This window comes from Podarcis erhardii (genome assembly GCF_964252035.2).
Source record: "Podarcis erhardii genome assembly, chromosome: 4".
NCBI classification, from domain to species: domain Eukaryota; kingdom Metazoa; phylum Chordata; class Lepidosauria; order Squamata; family Lacertidae; genus Podarcis; species Podarcis erhardii.
Genome location: NC_138508.1, coordinates 80,815,645 through 80,836,601, shown reverse-complemented (window position 1 = coordinate 80,836,601; position 20,957 = coordinate 80,815,645). Strand labels below are relative to the sequence as shown.

Genomic DNA, 20,957 nt, shown 5'->3' with positions numbered 1-20,957 from the left:
CATTGGACTTCTCTTTCTACCAGAACATCCAGGGCACCAGGAGACTTCCAGCAGCCTGTTAATAACTGGCCAGTATGCTCCAAACCAGAGAGATGAAATAACCTTGAAGCACAGGGGCAAACAGATGCAATTTGATGTTAAGCCTCTCTGTGACCCACCTTGTTCTGGTGACTGTAATCCAGGCATAGGCAAACTCAGCACTCCGGATGTTTTGGGACTACAATTCCCATCATCCCTGACTACTGGTCCTGCTAGCTTTTAACTGTTTTCAGTATTGTATTTCTACATAACTGGAATCCACCAAGAGAAGAGACCACATTGTCAAAGGTGGATGAGAACCCGAAATATCTTGGATGTAGGGCTGCATTTCCTTTCAAAAATAATTTGTATGGTTGTGCAATCGCACTAAGGTGGAATAGCATGACTTCACATTTTTTTAAAAAGACATGCATGACCACAGATTCAAAATTGGTGTTACATACTGTAGTGGTTCTAGGGGTTGCTCGTGCGTAAGCCGGTGCAAATACCTGGCTGGGTTGCCTGAGTGAACCTTTTCTGTCTGGACAGCCACTCACCCGTGGCTGTCTCAATCGCTGGCAGAATCCGTCAGTGGGCGTTTCTTAAACTTCTTCCAGCAAAGAAGCTCTTTGACGCCTAGTCTCCTCCTAGTCTCTCTGCGCAAAAGCCTTCTGCGCAAGGAGGGCGTAGGCAGCAGAGGACCCCTACTCTCCCCGCTGGTCACCGGCAAGGAGTCATGGGACCGCCTCACCGCTTCCCCCATCTGCCCCCCTTCTCCACTGGTGCTACGCTGATTCTCTTCCCCAGAAGATGGGCTCCCTTTCCCAATCCTGGGACGCTCTCTGGAATCCCTCTGGATTTTGCTCTCTCCCTCCGGCACTGATGGCAGTTCCCTGACACATACACACGCACAATGTTAAAATGGTTGGAAAAAGCACCTGTTTCAAAATGAGATGAAGGGAACTATGAAGAGTCACGGAAGGGGAAGGGACAACATTGGCCACTAGACTATATTTTGCCCGCCAGGTGGATAAGACAGCAAGATGCCCACATATATCCCTGTGAATGGGAATTCTGCTTTTACCTTATGGTGGTAAAAGGTAAAGGGGCCCCTGACCATAAGGTCCAGTCGTGACTGACTCTGGGGTTGTGGTGCTCATGTCGCTTTTTGGCCGAGGGAGCCGGCATACAGCTTCCGGGTCATGTGGCCAGCATGACTAAGCCACTTCTGGAGAACCAGAGCAGTGCCCAGAAACGCTGTCTACCTTCCCGCTGGAGCGGTACCTATTTATGTGCTTGCACTTTTGATGTGCTTTCGAACTGCTAGGTGGGCAGGAGCAGGGATCGAGCAACGGGAGCTCACCCCGCTGCAGGGATTCGAACCGCCGACCAAACACACTTCCATCTCATGTTCCATAGAAGTATTTGGGCTGCATACTACCTGCACATCTTTTACTGTAGTGTAGAGATGTAGCATGGGCGAATCTCCGTGGTAGTGTGTCAATAGAAAAGACCTCTGGGGTTCTCTCTATCTCTGGCAAGTATTTGCCCTGTTGTTGGTTCCACTGTATAGTCAAAGTAATTGCAGGACCCTGGAATATATTTATTCTGTCTCTTGTTAGACTCTGTCCCTGGTATTCTTCAGTATATAAAGACTCTTATTCTAAACTTATGGTCTTCCTCATCCAGTGTTGCTCTTCGAACTTCAATCCTCATTTGAACTGTTTGTTGTCCTTCCATGAGAGTTTCAGTTCTGCTTCTTGCCTAAGAGGAAAATATCTTGTGTGCATGCACTCAAAGACTCATGGCTCTTAGGAGGTGTTTTGCACACAATATTTCTTTGTTGTACTTTTAAAATTATTTGAACATACTGTTTACTTTTCATGTTGCTTTATTGCCCTTGGGCTCACCAGTGAGATGAAGGACAGCCAAACCTCCCTTTTGAAGGTTAACACAGGGATTCTAGGAGATGAGAGAAGGTAAAAATAAATAAATTGCTAAATAAACTAATCTAATCTTTGCTCCTGCTAGATTTTCCTAGTGTCGCAAAGTCGAAACGGTACATGGGTGAGTCTGTGATCATATTGTCTCAGTCATTCCTGCCACCTGAACTGGGTCCAAGACATGCATCATCGTAACTTACCCCCGGAGAACAAATGAAGACCCTCTTTGTATCCCCTCTGTGAAGATTAAGGCAGCTGTCAGCACTGCTATGTAAAAATAACAAGAACATCAATGTAGTGCCAGCCAGACAAGCCTTTCCAGGAATGTCATTCCATAACCAGAGCACCAATACTGCAAAGAGTTGACAACGTTTGCCTGCACGAGCCAGAGAAGAGTCTCTGATGGACATCTTAAAAGGTCAGGGAAGTAGGTATGGGAAGAGACAACCCTTCAGGCAACCTGGCCCCAAAGAGTTCGGGGATTTAAACGTTAACAGGACTTTGAATTGGTCTGGAGCCTGGAAACTGTTCAAATACAGATGCAGAAGACAGAGCAGCTGTACTTTTCCAAATTGCTTTTCTAGGCAGCCCCATGTATAGAAAAATGGTAGTAGAACCAAGTACTAGCAGAAACCCAGTACAAAGTTTGCCTAAGTCAGGAGGGAAGGCAGTGCTTTTCCAAACTCTCTCCATTGGTTTTTCTGCGTAGTGCATCATGTAACAATCTCCTGCTTTGCTAATATAGGTAAAGGTACCCCTGCCCGTACGGGCCAGTCGTGTCCGACTCTGGGGTTGTGCGCTCATCTCACTATAGAGGCCAGCGCTGTCCGGAGACACTTCCGGGTCACGTGGCCAGTGTGACGAAGCTGCTCTGGCGAACCGGCACCAGAGCAGCACACGGAAACGCCATTTACCTTCCCGCTATAAAGCGGTACATATTTATCTACTTGCACTTAAGTGTGCTTTCGAACTGCTAGGTGGGCAGGAGCTGGGACCGAACGGCGGGAGCTCACCCCGCTGTGGGGATTCGAACAAGTCCTAGGCGCTGAGGTTTTACCCACAGTGCCACCCGCTAATATAGAAAAGACTATTATGCTTTACCTTCTGCTCTCTCCTACAACACCTTGTGGAGAATTTCAGCTGGTGCTACAGACAAATCTGAAGGACGACTGGCGTTCATATTTCCAACAGGTTCCTGGCACCAGCAAGCTTTAGTAAAACCTGTTGAGTCTAAAAATAAAATAAAAAATTCTGAATCTTAAGACTGTGAGAGCAGGCTCTTCCTATATTCTTATACTTCCCACCCCCTGTGTGTGAGTATGTTGACCGTCAAACCTGAGGAAAACTACTGTGAAATTCAAAAGTTAGTTCACTGTTTTGTGAGTTTTAGGGGGGGGGGTTGTATATAATTTCTTAGTTAAAATTTTCAAACCATTTCACAATAACCTTGAAATCAAGTAAGTACATTGTTTCATAAGTTAACTTCCCACCCTCACTTCCACCGTGGTTTTTTACTCAAACCTTTTCTACTGCATTATATTTTATCTACTACAAAAAGTTTATCTGTTACAGTTATTTGTCATTTTTCTTCCACTTCTTTTATCTCGAGTTCTGTCCGCAATTTCATTTGAATGTAATATTTTTTTTAATAGTCCATGGAAGGACTCCATTCTTCTATAAAAAGTTCATCATTTTTATCTCTTAATTTCACTGTCAGCTTTCCCATTTCTGCATAGTCCACTACTACTGTTTTGTGAGTTTCAGTTCATACATAATTATGTTATATCAGATGTTTCCAGTTAGAATTTCAATAGAAAATGGATCTTGCCCTTTCTTCCTAATTTATTCCCCACTATTTATTTATTTGTATAAATTTATAAACTCGATGAGATCTCTCTCTTTAAAATGCTTCTTTAAAGTAGCTATAACAGAATAGGGAAGCAAGATCTGGACTGTGGTGCTTGGGGAGTGGCCTTCTTGTTGTACACCCCCACCCCAAAGCAGCTATTTTACTCTCTTTGGAGAGACATACAGATGTGTTTTTCTAAACAAGGCAAACAGCAGCTTGGAAAGGTTACACTGGGGGAAATAGTTCAAGGAAAATGGCTTCCCCTCTTTCTCCAGTGCCACAGCCTCATTTCCAGTTTTAATTACTGTATTTTTTGCTCTATAAGACTCACTTTTTCCCTCCTAAAAAGTAAGGGGAAATGTGCGTGCGTCTTATGGAGCGAATGCAGGCTGCGCAGCTATCCCAGAAGCCAGAACAGTAAAAGGGATTGCTGCTTTCACTGCACAGCGATCCCTCTTGCTGTTCTGGCTTGTGAGATTCAGAATATTTTTTTTTTTGTTTTCCTCCTCCAAAAACTAGGTGCGTCTAGTGGTCTGGTGCGTCTTATAGAGCGAAAAATACGGTAAATGAACAAGATGAAAGATCCAACTGGGTACCCTAACTCATCTTTTCAGAGCGTGTATCGAAAATGGAAACACAATGGATTAATACAGCTGCTGCCTTTGAACTTGCCCCTGTTCCCTTGATTACAAAAACATTAAACTGAACTATCTTCCTCCTACCAGTATAGTAGTATATAGTGCCCCCTTGTGGGTGACAGGAATACATACAGGGATGTGGATCTTCGATTTTCCATGCACGTATATTACAGTGGTACCTCAGGTTACAGACACTTCAGCTTACAGATGCTTCAGGTTGCAGACTCCGCTAACCCAGAAATAGTACCTCGGGTTAAGAACTTTGCTTCAGAATGAGAACAGAAATCGCGCGGCGGCAGCGCAGTGGGCCCCATTAGCTAAAGTGGTAGCTCAGGTTAAGAACAGTTTCAGTTTAAGAATGGACCTCCAGAATGAATTAAGTTCTTAACCTGAGGTACCACTCACTACACAGCATTGGTTGGCAAACGTTTTATTAAAACCTTTTTTTTTTTTTGCCACCATTCATGGTGTAACAGTTATAGTACAGATAAACAGGCATTGTTTTAACCCAACTGTTTTGAAATCAAGAATGCAATCGGCAATAAGCCTTGAATTTAAAAAAAAATAAAAATCTTATTACACTCTGTGCCCTGAACCTTGGTGTACTCTGAGGTGGTGGCAACACTAGACAGTAGTCATACAGTCAAAATGGTCTAATGCCAGTCCAGGCCCGATACAGTGAGCAAGGTCGCAAGTCATTGTGCAAGGTTAAGTTTCCGCTTCTGTAGAAGATCCAGAGTTAGGGTCAGTCGTGGAGTCACAGTCAAAAAATGTTATTTATGTATGCCGCTACTGCGGCTCATGTTTTGTTAGCCCCAAAATGGAAAACGAGCGAGGTCCCAACTAAAGAAAAATGGCAACTTAAAACTGATGGAATATGCGCAGCTTACGGTCCTAACATGTAGAATAAGAGAACATATGTTTAAAGAAGATTGGAAAATATTTATTGAATATACGGGAGGCGGGGTGGAAACTGTGTACACTTGAAAACATTGGCAGCATTAAGATAAATTCAACAGTGTAAATAAATTTGCATGGATGTAATAATGGAATACTGAATGGTTTAAGTTTATGTCAAATATGCAGGGGTTTACGTTATGCAAAATGAACCATGGAAAGAGAAGAAGGGAAGTCAATGACATGTTAAGGTTGTTTAAAGAAGATTCTGGGACGCGGGTGGTGCTGTGGGTTAAACCACAGAACCTAGGACTTGCCGATCAGAGGGTTGGTGGTTCGAATCCCTGTGACGGGGTAAGCTCCTGTTGCTCCGTCCCTGCTCCTGCCAACCTAGCAGTTCGAAAGCACGTCAAAGTGCAAGTAGATAAATAGGTACCGCTCCGGCGGGAAGGTAAACGGCGTTTCCGTGCGCTGCTCTGGTTCGCCAGAAGCGCCTTAGTCATGCTGGCCACATGACCCGGAAGCTGTACACCAGCTCCCTCGGCCAATAAAGCGAGATGAGCGCCGCAACCCCAGAGTCGGTCACGACTGGACCGGTCAGCAGTCCCTTTACCTTTAAAGAAGATTCTAAACTGTAAAACAGAGAATTTAATGAAAATTATATTAAAAACCCAGAAAAAAAAATCCTGAAGTCACAATCCAGTAGAATTTGCAAAGCAGCCAAGCCATGGTCCGTCAACAGGGAAAGTTGAGCAGACACAAGAGTTTCTGCCTTGCTTCCCTGTTATCCTTCCCAATATTGATTGTTGCACCTGAGTTTGCTCCAGCGGAGCAGCTGCATCTCTCCCCTTAACGGAACATGTGATCCTCACCTGCCTTGAACTTAATCCAGCCGAGAGACCACAAACCTCCTCCCAGACCTAATGAGCCCCATGATCTCCACTTGGCCAACTGGTGAGCTGGGCTGTGTTTCCTTGCCTGCCTCAGTGTCCTGGCGGTGCACTTCCTGCTGTTCCTGACACCTCAGACCCTGCCGTGTCTGTTGAGACAAGTGCATCTCCAGTTCTGGTAATATGTCCCCTTCCCCTTCTTTGGTGTCCTCTGATGTGCTGTGAGTACCTCCTATGTCCCCAACCTCCCCTTCCCCCTCTTCAGCTTGTCCTTGTTTGTACCAATCATGGTTCCCTCAGTGTCCTCCTAGTTCATGGCACTCTGGGAGTTGGCATCAGGAGAGCTGGAATGAAGTGTTGTCAATATGTAGATGACAACCAGCTCCGTATGTATGTGTCATCTGAATGTAGAAGTGTTTGGAAGCAGAGGTGGGGAGGATTAACATATTGAAGCTGCCCTTAAGGAGGAATCGGAAACATCAATTAGAACAGAATACAGTTGCGAGAACATTAACCAGTGCAGCTGGATGGCATTGCATTACATGATTTCTAGAGAATTATTTTGTGTTTCACTGAGCCCACAAATGGATTGGGACCCAAATACATAGAGGAGATTGTCTCCTTATAGCTCCTTATAGCTTGGTCTGCTAGGGGATTGGGCCTTCTCTATGGTGGCTCCCTGCTTGTGAAATACGACAGGCACAGATGTTAGCATTTCATTGTCAAGTCAAAACCTGCCTGTTTAACCCAAGCATTTTAAGTGGTGTTTCAGCTTTCTCTGTTGTTGTTTTTAGCTACTTCTGGTTATTTTTATGTGCTTTTTCCTAACATTTCATCCTTGTTTTAATGTCCCTTGTACCCTGCCCTGATATCTGTACTGATGAAAGATGGGCTGTGAATATTTTGACATAAATATGGCTGCTCAAAAGTAAGTGCTATTGATCTCAATGGGGCTCACTCCTGGGTATATGTGCAGTGCAGGACTGTAGCGTAAGACATGATTTAAACAGAGATGTTTCGTCCTTGGTAAGCATCATAGGGCACCCAAATGTTTGTTTGCATACTCTGGCATCTTCCACTCCCCCAGCTTGAGGATACTGGCATTTAACGGGGGGGGGGGGGGGGCACTATTTTCCTGTGATTGCAAATCAGGGCTTCATCTACTGTAAACATGCAGTAAATTAAATCTTTGCATTGTTCAGACCATTGCCTTCAGTGAGATTAATTAGTTTCAAACGACGGCGGCTGGCAATTTTCTAGTTTGGAGGAGGCTCAGAGGAGCAGAATTCTGTGTCTGATTTACAACTCATAAAAGTGAAGGTTGGTCTTCTAACTGCAATAATGATTGCCTGACCCATCCAGCAAAGGGATATTGGCTTCCTGATGAATTATGACTTTATTATCTACAGCTACACGCAAAAAAAGCAGAGTCAGTGTGTAGCATTTCATGTCTGTGTGACACAGTTTATTTGTGTTCCAGGAGGCTGCAATACCAATATTAAGTAACTGATAGGCTGTCACGGCTTCAATGAGCTTCACTAATTCCCATCTTCCAGTACAATCACTCCTATTTTCTTGGATTGTACTTTCTTGTCATATGAAGAAGTATGAGATGAGGTGAGCTGGTGTACCAGGCTGGCAAGTCCTTGCTTTCTATTCTACAAAGCAGGAAGATGCTTTGGACAGATATGTTCAGAGAATATTTAGTTGTTCAATTGCTAGTTTAGATGGCTGTTCAACTTAGGGCGTTTTTAAAATTGTGTTTTAATGTGGATGAAGAAAGGTTGTGAAGATCTTTTTGTGAACACCTATCCATCCTGGTAGATCTCCTTGATTTTTTCCCCCTGCCTCCCAAATTCAAGTAGTGGATATCAAGCCTCCATCGTGTTTTTTGTAATGCCTTTATTTATTATGTTTATATCCTGCCTTTAAAAAGAACTCAAGCCAGTTTACATGATTCTCTTTGCTGTGTTACCTTCACAACAACCCTGTAAAGTAGGCTAGGCTAACAGTGACCGGCCCAAGGTCACACAAGGCGGTATTGAACCATTCGTAATACAGTGGTACCTCAGGTTACATACTCCGCTAACCCATAAATAGTACCTCAGGTTAAGAACTTTGCTTCAGGATGAGAACAGAAATCATGCTCCGGCGGCGCGGCGGCAGCAGGAGGCCCCATTAGCTAAAGTGGTGCTTCAGGTTAAGAACAGTTTCAGGTTAAGAACGGACCTCCAAAACGAATTAAGTACTTAACCCGAGGTACCACTGTATCAGAGGTGGTTTTAGGGTGGCATTACCGGTGCAGTTGTACTGGACGCCACACTGCAGGGGGACCAAAACAATACTGTAGAATGGAAGCACGAAAAGCCAGGGTGAATTTTAGCATTGCACAGGGTGATGCTGAAATTTGATCACCCAAAATCTGCCCCTGATATCAGGATGTACAGTATATGAAGAGCTGCCCCATTCATTCACTAATGGGCCTGTAAACAAAACAAAACAACCCACCATTTTGGGCCAAGAAAAGTTATTTTGCATCCTATAAAAAGGATGCAACTAGATAATATTTGCTTGCTTTCATTTTGCTTCTGCAATGAACTGTACCTCTGGAAGACTCTCTTCACCTCAACTGGTTTGCCTAATGAAAGCCTGAAACAGGACTCGTCAAGAAAGGGGAATAGAGAGCTGAACTCCCCGTTTTTGAGACACTCTGCCCTGCCAGGCAGTGAGGTTCCATAGACTTAATCACTGGAAAACAACTTATTCCGGTGCCGATTTATTTGTTTATTTGTCTCCTGCTCCCAAAGGATTCCAGGGCAGCAAACCAGTGATAGCAAAAACATCTTGGTTCAGTTGATTAGAGTCTGGTGCTGATAATACCAAGGTCACAGGTTCAATCCCCGTATGGGCTGCCTGCATAATCCTGCACTGCAAAGGGGTTGCACTAGATCAGTGTTTCCCAACCTTGGGCCTCCATCATCCCTGACCACTGGTCTTGCTAGCTAGGGATGATGGGAGTTGTAGTCCAAAACAGCTGGAGGCCCAAGGTTGGGAAACACTGCACTAGATGACCCTTGGGGTCCCTTCCAACTTGACAATTCTACAACAACTTGTGCACGTTCTTATGAAATTTTAATTCCAATACTGATTCAGACTGGGAAAGATCTCAGCTTAAAAGACTTGATGAAAGAGAAAGGTATTTAAGGCAACAGAGATGCTGCCTGTCTATAATATTCAGAGGACGGGAGTTGTTTTGTTTGTTATTATTATGATGTGTTTTTTACACTGTAAATTGCCCTGTGATCCTCAGATGAAGGGTGGTGTGCAAATTCAATAAAAAAATAAACTAAATAACACTCCAAAGCGTAGGTGCCACAACACTATAGGCCCAGTTCTTAATATTGTGCAGGACAGGGGCCTCTTGATACGACGGTATTCTGCAGGAAGCCCTCACCTGCATAGCAGTGATTTGACTGGAGGTATTATTTCCAGGCATATCATTACTAAAACTCTGCCTATTAAAAGCAAGTTAGCAAGCTGATATTCTGAGGAATCTGAACTCCGTATACAATTACTGACCTTTAAAGCCCTACATCATGGTTGGGTGCATGAAATAACATCTCCCACACTGACCTGCCTCTGTCCTGAGACCATCTTTGTACATTCTCCTTGCCCCTTCTGCCTACTCCAGCAGTCTGAGATGAGGCAGGTAGCAAATGGGGGGGGGGGTTATTGCCATCTCACTTACAGAAGTCCCTCCCCAGCAAGGATCACATGATGCCTATACTATTATCTTTCTACTACCACATGGACTTATTTGAAAGGTCCAGGGGCCTTTTTTTAACACCCGAGAACTTCTTAATGCCGCTGCTGCTTTATAGACTGTTGCTTTGTACTGTATTTATTCCTGTGTTGTTGTTTTTTATTGTGCCTTGTGTTTGTGACCTGCCCTGGAAATATCTGTTAAGCGGTGGTACATATATAGCTTTATATACCATATATGCTATGATATAACAGGCCTCTCTTTTCTTCTTCTTCTTCTATGTAAGCAAATACGGTTACACGATCTTAAATATTAAATTTGGTTGCAGATAGAGACCTAAGAAGTTAAGCCAAAAGTTCAGTGGAAAGGGTTTTGGTGAGGATTCGAAGAGCATATGAAGATCATTTCCCTTGCGTTTCCTTCACTAACTGGACATGTCTCTTTCTACTTACACTTTCAGAAGCACAACAATTGAGAGGCTAAATGATAAAGATGCGGTTGTAATATCAGGCAGCATATGTCAAGTGCTAATTCAATATAAAAACACAATTACATGAGCAGAAAGTATCCCACTGGGTATTTAGCAAAGAGCTGATATCAACAGCATTGCAGACATCAAACTAAATGGAGACTGGCACTAAGAAATTTCCTCAGACATGCTGCTCTTATGGCTATTATTGCATACACCTGGATTTTTCCTCAACATTTTGGGTTTAACAGATACTGCCCTAAGATACTGCCCTATATTGTACAATCTACAGTAATGGATGTTAAATTAAGCTTGATTCACAGTATAAATTGCAACTCTTTTCTTAATTTTGAGATTTTTTCCCCGCCTGCAGCCAAGACAAAAGTTGCCATGTCACTTGTGTAATGAGCACTCGGTAGTCACAAATACCCCAGTGGAGTTTCACTTTACTGATTTCAGAAGGTAATTGGATAAATAATTAAAGTGGTCGTGGAATTTCTGGCTACATACTGTTGAAGAAGTAAACTGAGCGACATCTGTTCTCGGTGGCTCATTCTAAATTAAAAATGGTGAGTCATGTCCAATCATAATTTTCCTAAATGTCCCAACTTCAGCATTTTAGAATATGGCCTACACATATTAGCTGCCTTTCCATATCTATTTCCCTCCACTTTCATTATCAGGTGAATTGGAGGTTAGTCTAAATCCCATTCTTCTTCTCTCTAAACTCCCTCCTCCCTGCAAGATAAGGTTGTTATAGAAAATTATGGTCCAAGTGCAAGTTGGAGCCACTTCCCACAGGTAGTTTAGACTTCTTGTTCAGTAAAATATCCATCACCATTCCAGGCTACAACTTTGGGATTCAATTATTGGTTCTGGATTTGTGGAGACACAGCTAGGTATCTTGGATGTCTTGTGATAACTTACGTAGGATCATCTGGAGATCATGCAATAACAAAAGCTGTCACGTGTTCTGTAGAACCATCTTGCCCATTACTTCTGTCTCTAAAAATGGTGCACCTCATTTTGTGTCTTCTAGACATGCTCTTGGGAGATAAGTTATGTAGTTGCATTGTAACAGGTTTTGTAATGGTTTCTCAAATGAATAATCGCTGCAGTATGAGTCTTTCTTATCTACTTGCAGGAAAAAACAACAACAACTGGAAGTCAGTACAAGAAAACACGATTGCTCTTCAACTTAGCTAGAAATTAAACAAATGATGAATTGTGTTTCAACATGTGATAAAAATAACTCGGCTATCTTTGTGAGCTATTATACAAATGTACATTACTTCTCGGAAACACTTTCCTGTTGTCTGTTTCACCCCTGATTTATATGAAGATTAGTAATATTACACCACACAACCATCAGCAGTGAATATCTGATCTTATTATGGAAGGTGCCTGTATGGGAGAGCTTGGTTAATTTTAAAATAAATAGTGTCACAAATTCATAATGATTTTTTTTTTATTTTTTTACTTCTTGTTATAGCAAATTCAGGTGGCTAAATGCCTATTATTTTTGAAACAGATCAAACCCAAAATAAGGAAGTGGTTCCTTGGAACTTTCTAGATATGCTGAATTACAGAAGTTTGTTAATTAAAAGCCAGAAGGAGCTGTTGCTTTAAAAAACAACAGCTAACGGTCTGATAGGGACCTGTGAGGACAGAAAGTCACTGATGGCAGAAAGATAAGAAAACCCTGGAGTACCTACCGTATTTTTCCATATATAAGACCTCCCCATGTATAAGATGCCCCCTACTTTTGGGGACCCCAAATTTAGAAAATGGTCATGTGCACTTTCCATGTATGACACCTCCAGATTTTGAACCTTATTTTAAAATCAACAAACCTAGTCTTATACACGGAAAAGTACGGTAGCTTCATGTCTACAACTAAGCCTGTAACACAAGTACCCAACAGTAAGCAAAATCATGTATTATTTCACTGTTTATCCTGCCTTTGCTTTGTTATTTACCCTATGTCAGATTTTAGATTGTATACTCCTCAGGGCAGGGATCTATCCTGCTCCATCATGCATACTAATGGTAAAATATAAAGGAAGTGTATCTTCCAGGTTCACATGGAGCAGCAAAGACGGAACTGTCTTGTGCTGCCACCTTTGGGTGGGGGTGCAGCATGACAACCAATCATAGGTCCACTAAAATCCTGCCTTTTTCTACGGGCAACTCTTGCTTCCAAGCTGTGTTATGTGTGAAAAACAGGAGGTTTCATGAAACTCAAAGTCTGTCAGACTGCTAAGTACCAATTTAGGCTGTTTTCACATTACTGCATGGGTAGGCAAACTAAGGCCTGGGGGGCCGGATCCGGCCCAATTGCCTTCTCAATCCGGCCCGTGGACGGTCTGGGAATCAGCGTGTTTTTACATGAGTAGAATGTGCCCTTTTATTTAAAATGCATCTCTGGGTTGTTTGTGGGTCCTGCCTGGTGTTTTTACATGAGTAGAATGCGTGCTTTTATTTAAAATGCATCTCTGGGCTCTTTGTGGGGCATAGGAATTTGTTCATCCCCCCCCAAAAAAAATATAGTCCGGCCCCCGACAAGGTCTGAGGGACAGTGGACCGGCCCCCTGCAGAAGGAAAAAGGTTTCTCATTTCCTTCTCCTCCTAACCCTGCCCCTCTTCCTTTTGAGAAGCGCTACAAGGTTCTTGTTCCTGGCTGGCGGTGGGGTGGGAGATATACTGCAACATTTTGTTGCAGGTTGCAACGGTATGCCTCTTATTTTAGATACAGATCTCACAAAGATCTTGGGTTTGAAACTTTGGCTGAACAATTACACTGTGATAAGTGGGGGGGGGGAGTAAGGCAAGATTGGGGAGTGTAGAAAAATTAAGACCTATGATTCTGAGATATCAAGGAGAAGTGAAGGGGGAGGAGTAATTCAATTTAAAAAACCCGTCTCTAGACAACCATAGCAGAACCCCTGTTATGTAACCTACAAGGCAGTCGGGACAAAGGGTTATAAATTGCCATTATAAGAGTGATGAATGTCGTGTCTCTAATTCTTTTTAAAGTTGGCTCTTACATCAGCTCAGTTGGCACTGGAGAGGCTGTGAAAAGATCACAGGGGTCACCTTTCGAATCCTTCCTTGAGATTTTCTGGTATAACCACAACATCACAATTAATAAATAATAACTACTTTGTATGCAAGCTTTAATGACTCAAGCCCTGCCCCCTTTTTCTTTCCCCTCAGCAATCTCCTTGTGCCCCATTTTCCCCCTCCCTCAATGTTATTTTCATAATGAAAGCCTCCAACTTGTATTTCTCCCATAGGAAGGAATAGGTAGTAGCCTGGCCACAAAGAAGGATGGCAGTAATTTTGCTACACACAGGTTTATGTTAAATATCTGCAGAGAGAAATTATCAGCACCATTCAGATTTGTGTTCATTCTGATCCTTATTGGAAAAAGTCAGCAAGTGTCTAACACTGATATGCTTTACAAATCCCATTGAGCTCATTCCATGGGAACTCATGAAATCATAGAATTGTAGAGTTGTAGAGTTGGAAAGGGATCACCAAGGGTCATCTAGTCCAACCCCTTGAAATGCAGGAATCTTAACTTAAAGCATCCATGACAAGCGGCCATCCAACCTCTGCTTAAAAGGAAGGGGAGTCCACAACCTCCCAAAGGAGACAAACAAGCTTACAACTAATTTTTAAAGTTACTAAAAACATTTGCACACAAATTGTGGATGAAAAGAGAAATTATAAATTAACAGAACAATAACCTCTCCAAATAAATATTTATTGTTCAGGACCTTAATCTCATTTGCTGCCATTATGGGTGAAGCATATTATCTTCTTTGCATTATGGAACACTTTATTTTCCAAACTGTGTATTTAACTCCCCCCCCCCCACTTTCTGCTGGAGCTAATCCAACCTCAGGATTAATATATTGATTTCAGTTTCCTTGATCATACATTCTCTATTTTGTAAAGGATGGACATGAGGTCCCCAAAAGGTCCAGTTGTTGGATGCTTTGAATGACCAGTGCACCAGAGTTACTCTGAGCATTCAAAACTGCATTCTGGACCAGAGATGGAAGAAAGAAAAAGTTCCCACCAGAAAGGAATAGCAGACCAAACTGATGGACTATGCAGAGATGGCGAAAATGACAGGGGGGAATCAGAAACCAGGAAGAACAGAATTTCAATAAAGAACAGGGGAAATTAATAGCTTACCTTGGAGACCACTGTAAACAGTTGAGCTCTTTAGCAGGATTTGAATCACACTTGTAACAAGAACTAGGGATACATGGGGTATTTAAAAATTAGAGTGACTTACAATATGAAGAGGACTAGTGACGGAACCCTTGGAGAGGTGGGAGGGAAGTCCAGAGATTTGGTTGAATCTTTGCTTGCTTATTTTTATTATTATTCATGATTTTGAATATATTTTTAAACTGCATTCTGGAGTCAGTGGAGAAACTAGCCATTTTCAAACTAACAGTGCATTAATCTGTGTCAAACTATACTTAACTATACTGACCTGAAAATAAAATCAATCTACAACGCCTATCATAAAATAAGCATGCATTGGTATATTCACAAGTTCAGATAACTTCCAATGAGCATAAGAAATTAATCTAGCTGGCCAAAGAAGCTTTGCTCAGGTAAGCATGTTCATGCAAATTATAGGGAAATATTTCTGTGTAATGGAAGGTAGAGGCAGCTTCCGCCAAAAGTTAATTCAAAAGGCTGCCCGTAGTCTGATGGTCCTGAAGTTATGCTTTCTTACAGTATTTATTTCATAGACAGTTTTCTGTTCTATGCCAAATCCCTCAATCCACTCCAAGCTAGTTCACATAAAGTCAAGTCCCAATTAGAAGCAAGTAATAAGGACTGCATTCATTGAACATATAGCTGTTTGTATACCTGGCAGAAGGGACGCGGGTGGCGCTGTGGGTTAAACCACAGAGCCTAGGATTTGCCGATCAGAAGGTCGGTGGTTCGAATCCCTGCGATGGGGTGAGCTCCCGTTGCTCAGTCCCAGCTCCTGCCAACCTAGCAGTTTGAAAGCACGTCAAAGTGCAAGTAGATAAATAGGTACCGCTCCGTGTCGGCCAGAAGGTGTTAAAGAAGGATCGAACATTTTTCATGTATGCAACAACGGCAGCAAGGATTCTCATCGCAAAAAACTGGAAAACTCAAGATCTACCCACACTGGAAGAGTGGCAGATGCAGCTGATGGACTATATGCAACTGGCCGAGATGACCGGCAGAATCCGTGATCTGGGAGAAGAGAAGTTGGAGGAAGACTGGGAGAAATTCAAGATGTATCTACAAAAACATTGTAATTTGGTTGAATGGAAGGATGCTAGATTATAAAAAACTGGTCACCACTAAACTAGATTTAAATTTGATGATAAGTGAGACTAAAGAAAATATAAAATTTTTTGGAAGAAGCGCTAGATTATATGTGAATGAGTGGACATGAGATTGTAAATAAGTTGATAATTTGTTTGGAAAAAATTTTTTTTTAACGATGTAAATGGGAGCGGGAGACGTGAGGGAGTCCAAAGAAGTGATGAATTTGTTGTGAAAGAAGTAAGATTGTTTATTATGTGTGCATTTATATTTAAAAACCTTAATAAATATTTATAAAAAAAAAAAATAGGTACCGCTCCGACGGGAAGGTAAACGGCGTTTCCGTGCGCTGCTCTGGTTTGCCAGAAGCGGCTTAGTCATGCTGGCCACATGACCTGGAAGCTGTATGCCGGCTCCCTCGGCCAATAAAGCGAGATGAGCACCGCAACCCCAGAGTCGGCCACGAGTGGACCTAATGGTCAGGGGTCCCTTTACCTTTATACCTGGCAGAACAGGCTTGTATAAGAAGATTTAAAAATATATACATTCACCATATGCGAGAGCTTTAAGATCTTTATTACCCCTGCTGCTGTACAGAATAATAAGGAAATATTTTCAACAGCAAGTTTCTTTTCTCTCTTTTTTTTAATGTTCACATGAATGCTCATATTATGAACAGAAAAAGATGGTGGCCAGAGCACATTGCCAGCCAAACTGAATGGCTGCAATACAGACAGTGCTGTTTCTTAGACAAATGATATGCTTAATCAAGCAGCCAGAATGCTGGTATTGCATTAATATATGCATGTGTGCTTCCATTAGCATTTAAACAAGTACAGCAGAAACAGTTTAAATATTTGTCAGGTACGGTATATTTTTCTCCCGTTTATCACCCCGCACAATAAAAAGCTGTCTCATTTCATCTAACAAAATTGGTAACGTAGGATGAGATAACTTATCTATGATCTTCATAGTTCTTATTTGTCTTTTTTGCCCAGTGTGTAAATTTGTTCGTCCATAAGGTACCACAATAGTTGTTTTTGCTGCAACATCGTAACACAATGATTCCCTCCCAACCTTCTGTGTAATCTTTGGAAATTGCCCCCTCCCCTCTCTCATACACAGCCATTTCGTATCCCCCTTTTGCAAAAATTATCTGTGGTGATGCTGGACAATTCTGCTTGTACCACACAAGACTGAGTCAGGTAAATAAATCATTCTCCCCCCACCCCGGACCTTTTCAGATGATCTGTTTTTAAAGCAATAAATGCAAAGTCAACTATTTGTTGTTTTCAGTCCACATAACTCCTTCAAGACTGAGCACAAATATACCATTCCCCCCACAACCACGGCTGTGCTCTGTTTACCTGGGAAAGTGCAATTCTTTCTAATGGGATATTTAACATAGTATCTAAATAGCAATAATAAAAAAGTCTACAGGGATGTTCCAAAGTTTTAATTGTTATAGTTTCTGAACTAGGACTGTGATAAATCTCCTGTACTTCCCTTTAGTCATGCAAAAACTGCATTTGCCATAGGTGGATAATTTGATCGGTAGAACATGAGACGCTTAATCTCAAGGTCGTGGGTTCGAGCCCCATGTTAGGCAAAGGATTCCTGCATTGCGGGGGGGGGGGGCTGGACTAGATGACCCTCGTGATCCCTTCCAACTCTACGAGTCTTCTCGTTGTAGCCAGATGACACGAAAAGCTCACAATCATCATAATGGAACAGATGCTTTTATAAGCCCACTGTAAAAATTAACTTTCAAGGGACACCTCTTGATTAGCTTCCATTGGCAGATGAAGACAGTGTCATTCCTGGTATTTGATCACTGATGGCTGGCATATATTATATTTTATGCGTGAATTTTCATTTTTATTGGTTGTTTTGGGTTAGCATGATAAATAGGTTGTTTATGTTTCAGTTCTATATGTTGTGCATAGTCTTAAGTACCTTCTGGTGGTGAACACAGCTGATAAATACAATAAAATTAATCTTGTGGTGAAAAGGTTCCACAAATCTAATTTGTAACCTGCCATTTTAGTTGTGTTGCGAAGTGGAAATTATTACGGAACAAAACTGCCAACACTGTTCTTTTATACCTGTTAATATTCTTCAACTCTAACCCTTATGGTTGTGTTGTGTTTCCTCTTTATATGTGTTTCTTCTAATGACAAACAACCTCGTAAGCAGAAACTTATAGATGATAACTTATAGATGATCACTACTCACAGATTTTAGGAAAAAAGTTGCCCCATAGCTGTTGAAAATTTGGAAGTTGTAGAAAAAGGTTCTGGCTATAACCATTGCTTTCTGTTTGCCTTTATCTCTGCTAACAGCCGCTGTTAGTTTTATGCTTAATTAATTATGCCTTTTTTAAAAAAGAGCAACAGGCAGGGATTGAGAAGGGCAAATAGGAGCACTTTTTCTCTGCTGCGAAAATGGTCAAAGGATAAGCTGACATTTTATTTTTTTATGATTCAGAAGAGCTTCCGTAGAAATGAAATGTCACCCCTAACTTCAGTGCCTTCTAGGCCACATCCGCAGAGGAACTATTCTAGAATAGGACTGGCCTAGAACATGGCTTGTTGGGTACCATATTCATTTGTTCCTGGGAGCTTTTATGCCTAAAGGAGGGCTGGGGAACTTGTGAGCCTCCAAAAGTTGGACTCTCAAGTTCCATCAGCTCCAACCAGCATGGCCAGTGGTCTGGAGCGATGAGAGACTTGTAGTTTGACAACTTCTGGGAGATCACAGTTTACCTCCCCCAATTTAAACCAAGATACTTGGTAATTGATTGTGATTATTTATGACTTTTGATACAGGATATTAAGTGCACTTGTGAGATTTTCTCTCATTTTTCCCCAATTACATTTTATTGTTTCAACATTTTTTAACATATACAACCAAAACACAAAATCAAAATTTTGTCTTTTCTCTTATTTTTGGCCACTTCCCTTCCCTCCATGGAGTTGTTGTTTCTCCCCTCCTGCTGCTCCCTGTCTTCTTATCTATCAAATCACAATCATGATATTATAATCTAATCTCTTTGGTTGCTCATAGCTCAAATCTTGCTCGTGAGTTCATCATACTTCTTAATACTTCTTAAGGGATAAAAAAAAGAGGGGGAATCCATTCTCCCATAAGGAATGGAAGCATTGAAGTCTTGCGAGCTTTTCTCATGCTGCTTGTGTGGAGGTTGTTAATGCAGGACAGAAAACTGAAAGGGTGGCTTAAGAATCCTAGGCAATCTAAGTACTATATTTGCCTTTTGGATAAAGGAAAAGCAAAAAGGGGGGAGGGGAATATTGTTCGGTTTTCACATGGAGACTAAAATGTACTCTTAATTAAGCTGAGGTCAACTACATGTGGAATGTAGTAGTGTGGGAAGGGGTATTGGGTCTTTGCTACTGCTTAGAGAGAAATGGTGGCTGTTTCTGTCTGCTTGTTTGCCTTCTGTCTGGACACAGTTGCCAACACGGTGCCCTCCATGCTGAAGTCCCTTCAGACCCAGCCAGCAGAGCCAATGATCAGGGAATGATGGGAATTGTAGCCCAACCACACGGACTACCTGTCACAGAGAGCTGGTCATGGAAGGAGAAGCCAGATCTCTCTCACACACCTGTGCTTTCTTTCTGGATAGCATGATCATGATCTTGTTGGATTGGATCACGTTGAATGATCTTGTTGGATTGGATCCAACAAGTCCGTTCCTCCACACTACATGGCCCAATGAGAGAGGCTAGGCAGACATCTGCTTTTTCTTGTTTTCTCCCCACAAGAGGGTATGGGGAGAGGGCAGGTGAGTGATCAGAGAGCACCTCTTGCTCAACCAGGAGATGAAGTGGCCAAACATGGCCCTCCAGATGTTTTGGAACTACAACTCCCATCTAGCTAACAGGAGCAGTGGTCGGGGATGATGGGAATGTAGTCCCAAAACATCTGGAGGGCCAAGATTGGCCATGCCTGTGTGTGGAGGCAGCCACCATGCCCTCTTGTTCATCTGTTCTCTCTGGGTGGCACAGCAGGTTCACCCAGTTGAGCCTCCACTGCTGGAAACCCCTCAAAGGGAGAATCCATGAGTTCAAGAGAGAGAGAGAGGATGAGGTGGCTGCTCCTTGCATGACCCATGACCAACCATGTTATACCACCCAGAGCAAGCCATTTTCAGTGCAAGGGGCCCACTCCCAACCAAAACGCATTGCTCAGGTTCAAGGACAAATATACTCGTGGGGGGAAGCGGCATTAGCATGGGATGTGACCCAGGCACTCCATTCCTTTTGTTCCATCCCGCTTTCTGCTGCATCTTCTGTGCCCCACAAGAAAAGGCGGGAAGTTGACCGGCGGCTGCCTCTCCCCTTTGCGCGAGCCTGGAGGCGAGCGGGCTGCCCCTCTGATCCCTCAGCCACCCTCCTCCTCTCAGCGTGGCGAGGCGGGATCTCTCCCCCCCCCCCCCCAGTAGCGCCCAAGGACCCCGGGGAGAGCGACTGGCTCGCTCGCTCCTCCTCCCTCGGGCTCCGGCGCCGCCTCTGGTCCTGCCCTCCGGCGGCGGCGGCGGCAGCGCCTGCCTCCCAGCTTAGCCTCCTTTCCTTAGGGCCAGTTTATTCCCGAGGCGAGCCGTGCATGCTGCCCTCGGCGTCCCGCCGTGTGGCGAAGAGCGCGGCGCTCGGAGGATGCAGCCTCCCGCTGCTCCGGTTTCCATGACTGACCCTTTGGCCGTGCTGGACCCCACAGGTAAGTCCTGCGGGCTGAGGGCGAGTGGAGCCGGAGAAGCAGCGAGGGAGAAGCAGGTGGGCTTATTATTCCGCCTTCTTTCTGTACCCGGCACAGTTTTACGCCCGGGGGGGAAACATATCTGCATCTGCCGTTTTTGCTTCAAGTAGTTTCAGAGGGAGACGCACTACCTCGCATGCACATGGATAAGTGAGAAGGGAATATAAGATTTTATTTCCCGCTCCAATGGGGGTGGGGGGTGGGGGGGAGAGACTGCATTTTTCTCCCCTTCACAAATATTGGATCCTCTCGAGCCCAGCTCACTCGTGTTCTGCCTGCTGTGAACTTCTAGAATGGGGGTGTCTCCCCACCCCCTGAGTTGGGCACAGGGCAGATTTCACACGACCAAGAAGACACGAGTTCAGAAGAACTTGCGCGTTGAG

At 43.2% G+C, this 20,957-nt stretch overlaps 1 protein-coding gene across 3 annotated transcripts in view; it reads left to right on the top strand.

Annotated features, from left to right (window-relative positions):
• Positions 1 to 1,838: 1,838 nt before the first annotated feature.
• The window catches only part of TMEM255B (transmembrane protein 255B), a 63,286-nt gene continuing 44,167 nt past the window's right edge, over positions 1,839 to 20,957 (top strand). Inside the window, exon 1 of one of the 3 annotated variants that reach the window (XM_081858292.1) lies at positions 1,839 to 1,997. In XM_081858292.1, the coding sequence (XP_081714418.1) occupies positions 1,988 to 1,997 (10 nt within the window). In that variant the 5' untranslated portion in view covers positions 1,839 to 1,987. Of the gene's footprint in view, positions 1,998 to 20,384; positions 20,536 to 20,957 lie in introns of those variants that run through there. The other 2 variants (XM_081858291.1, XM_081858293.1) reach the window with 2 other exon arrangements.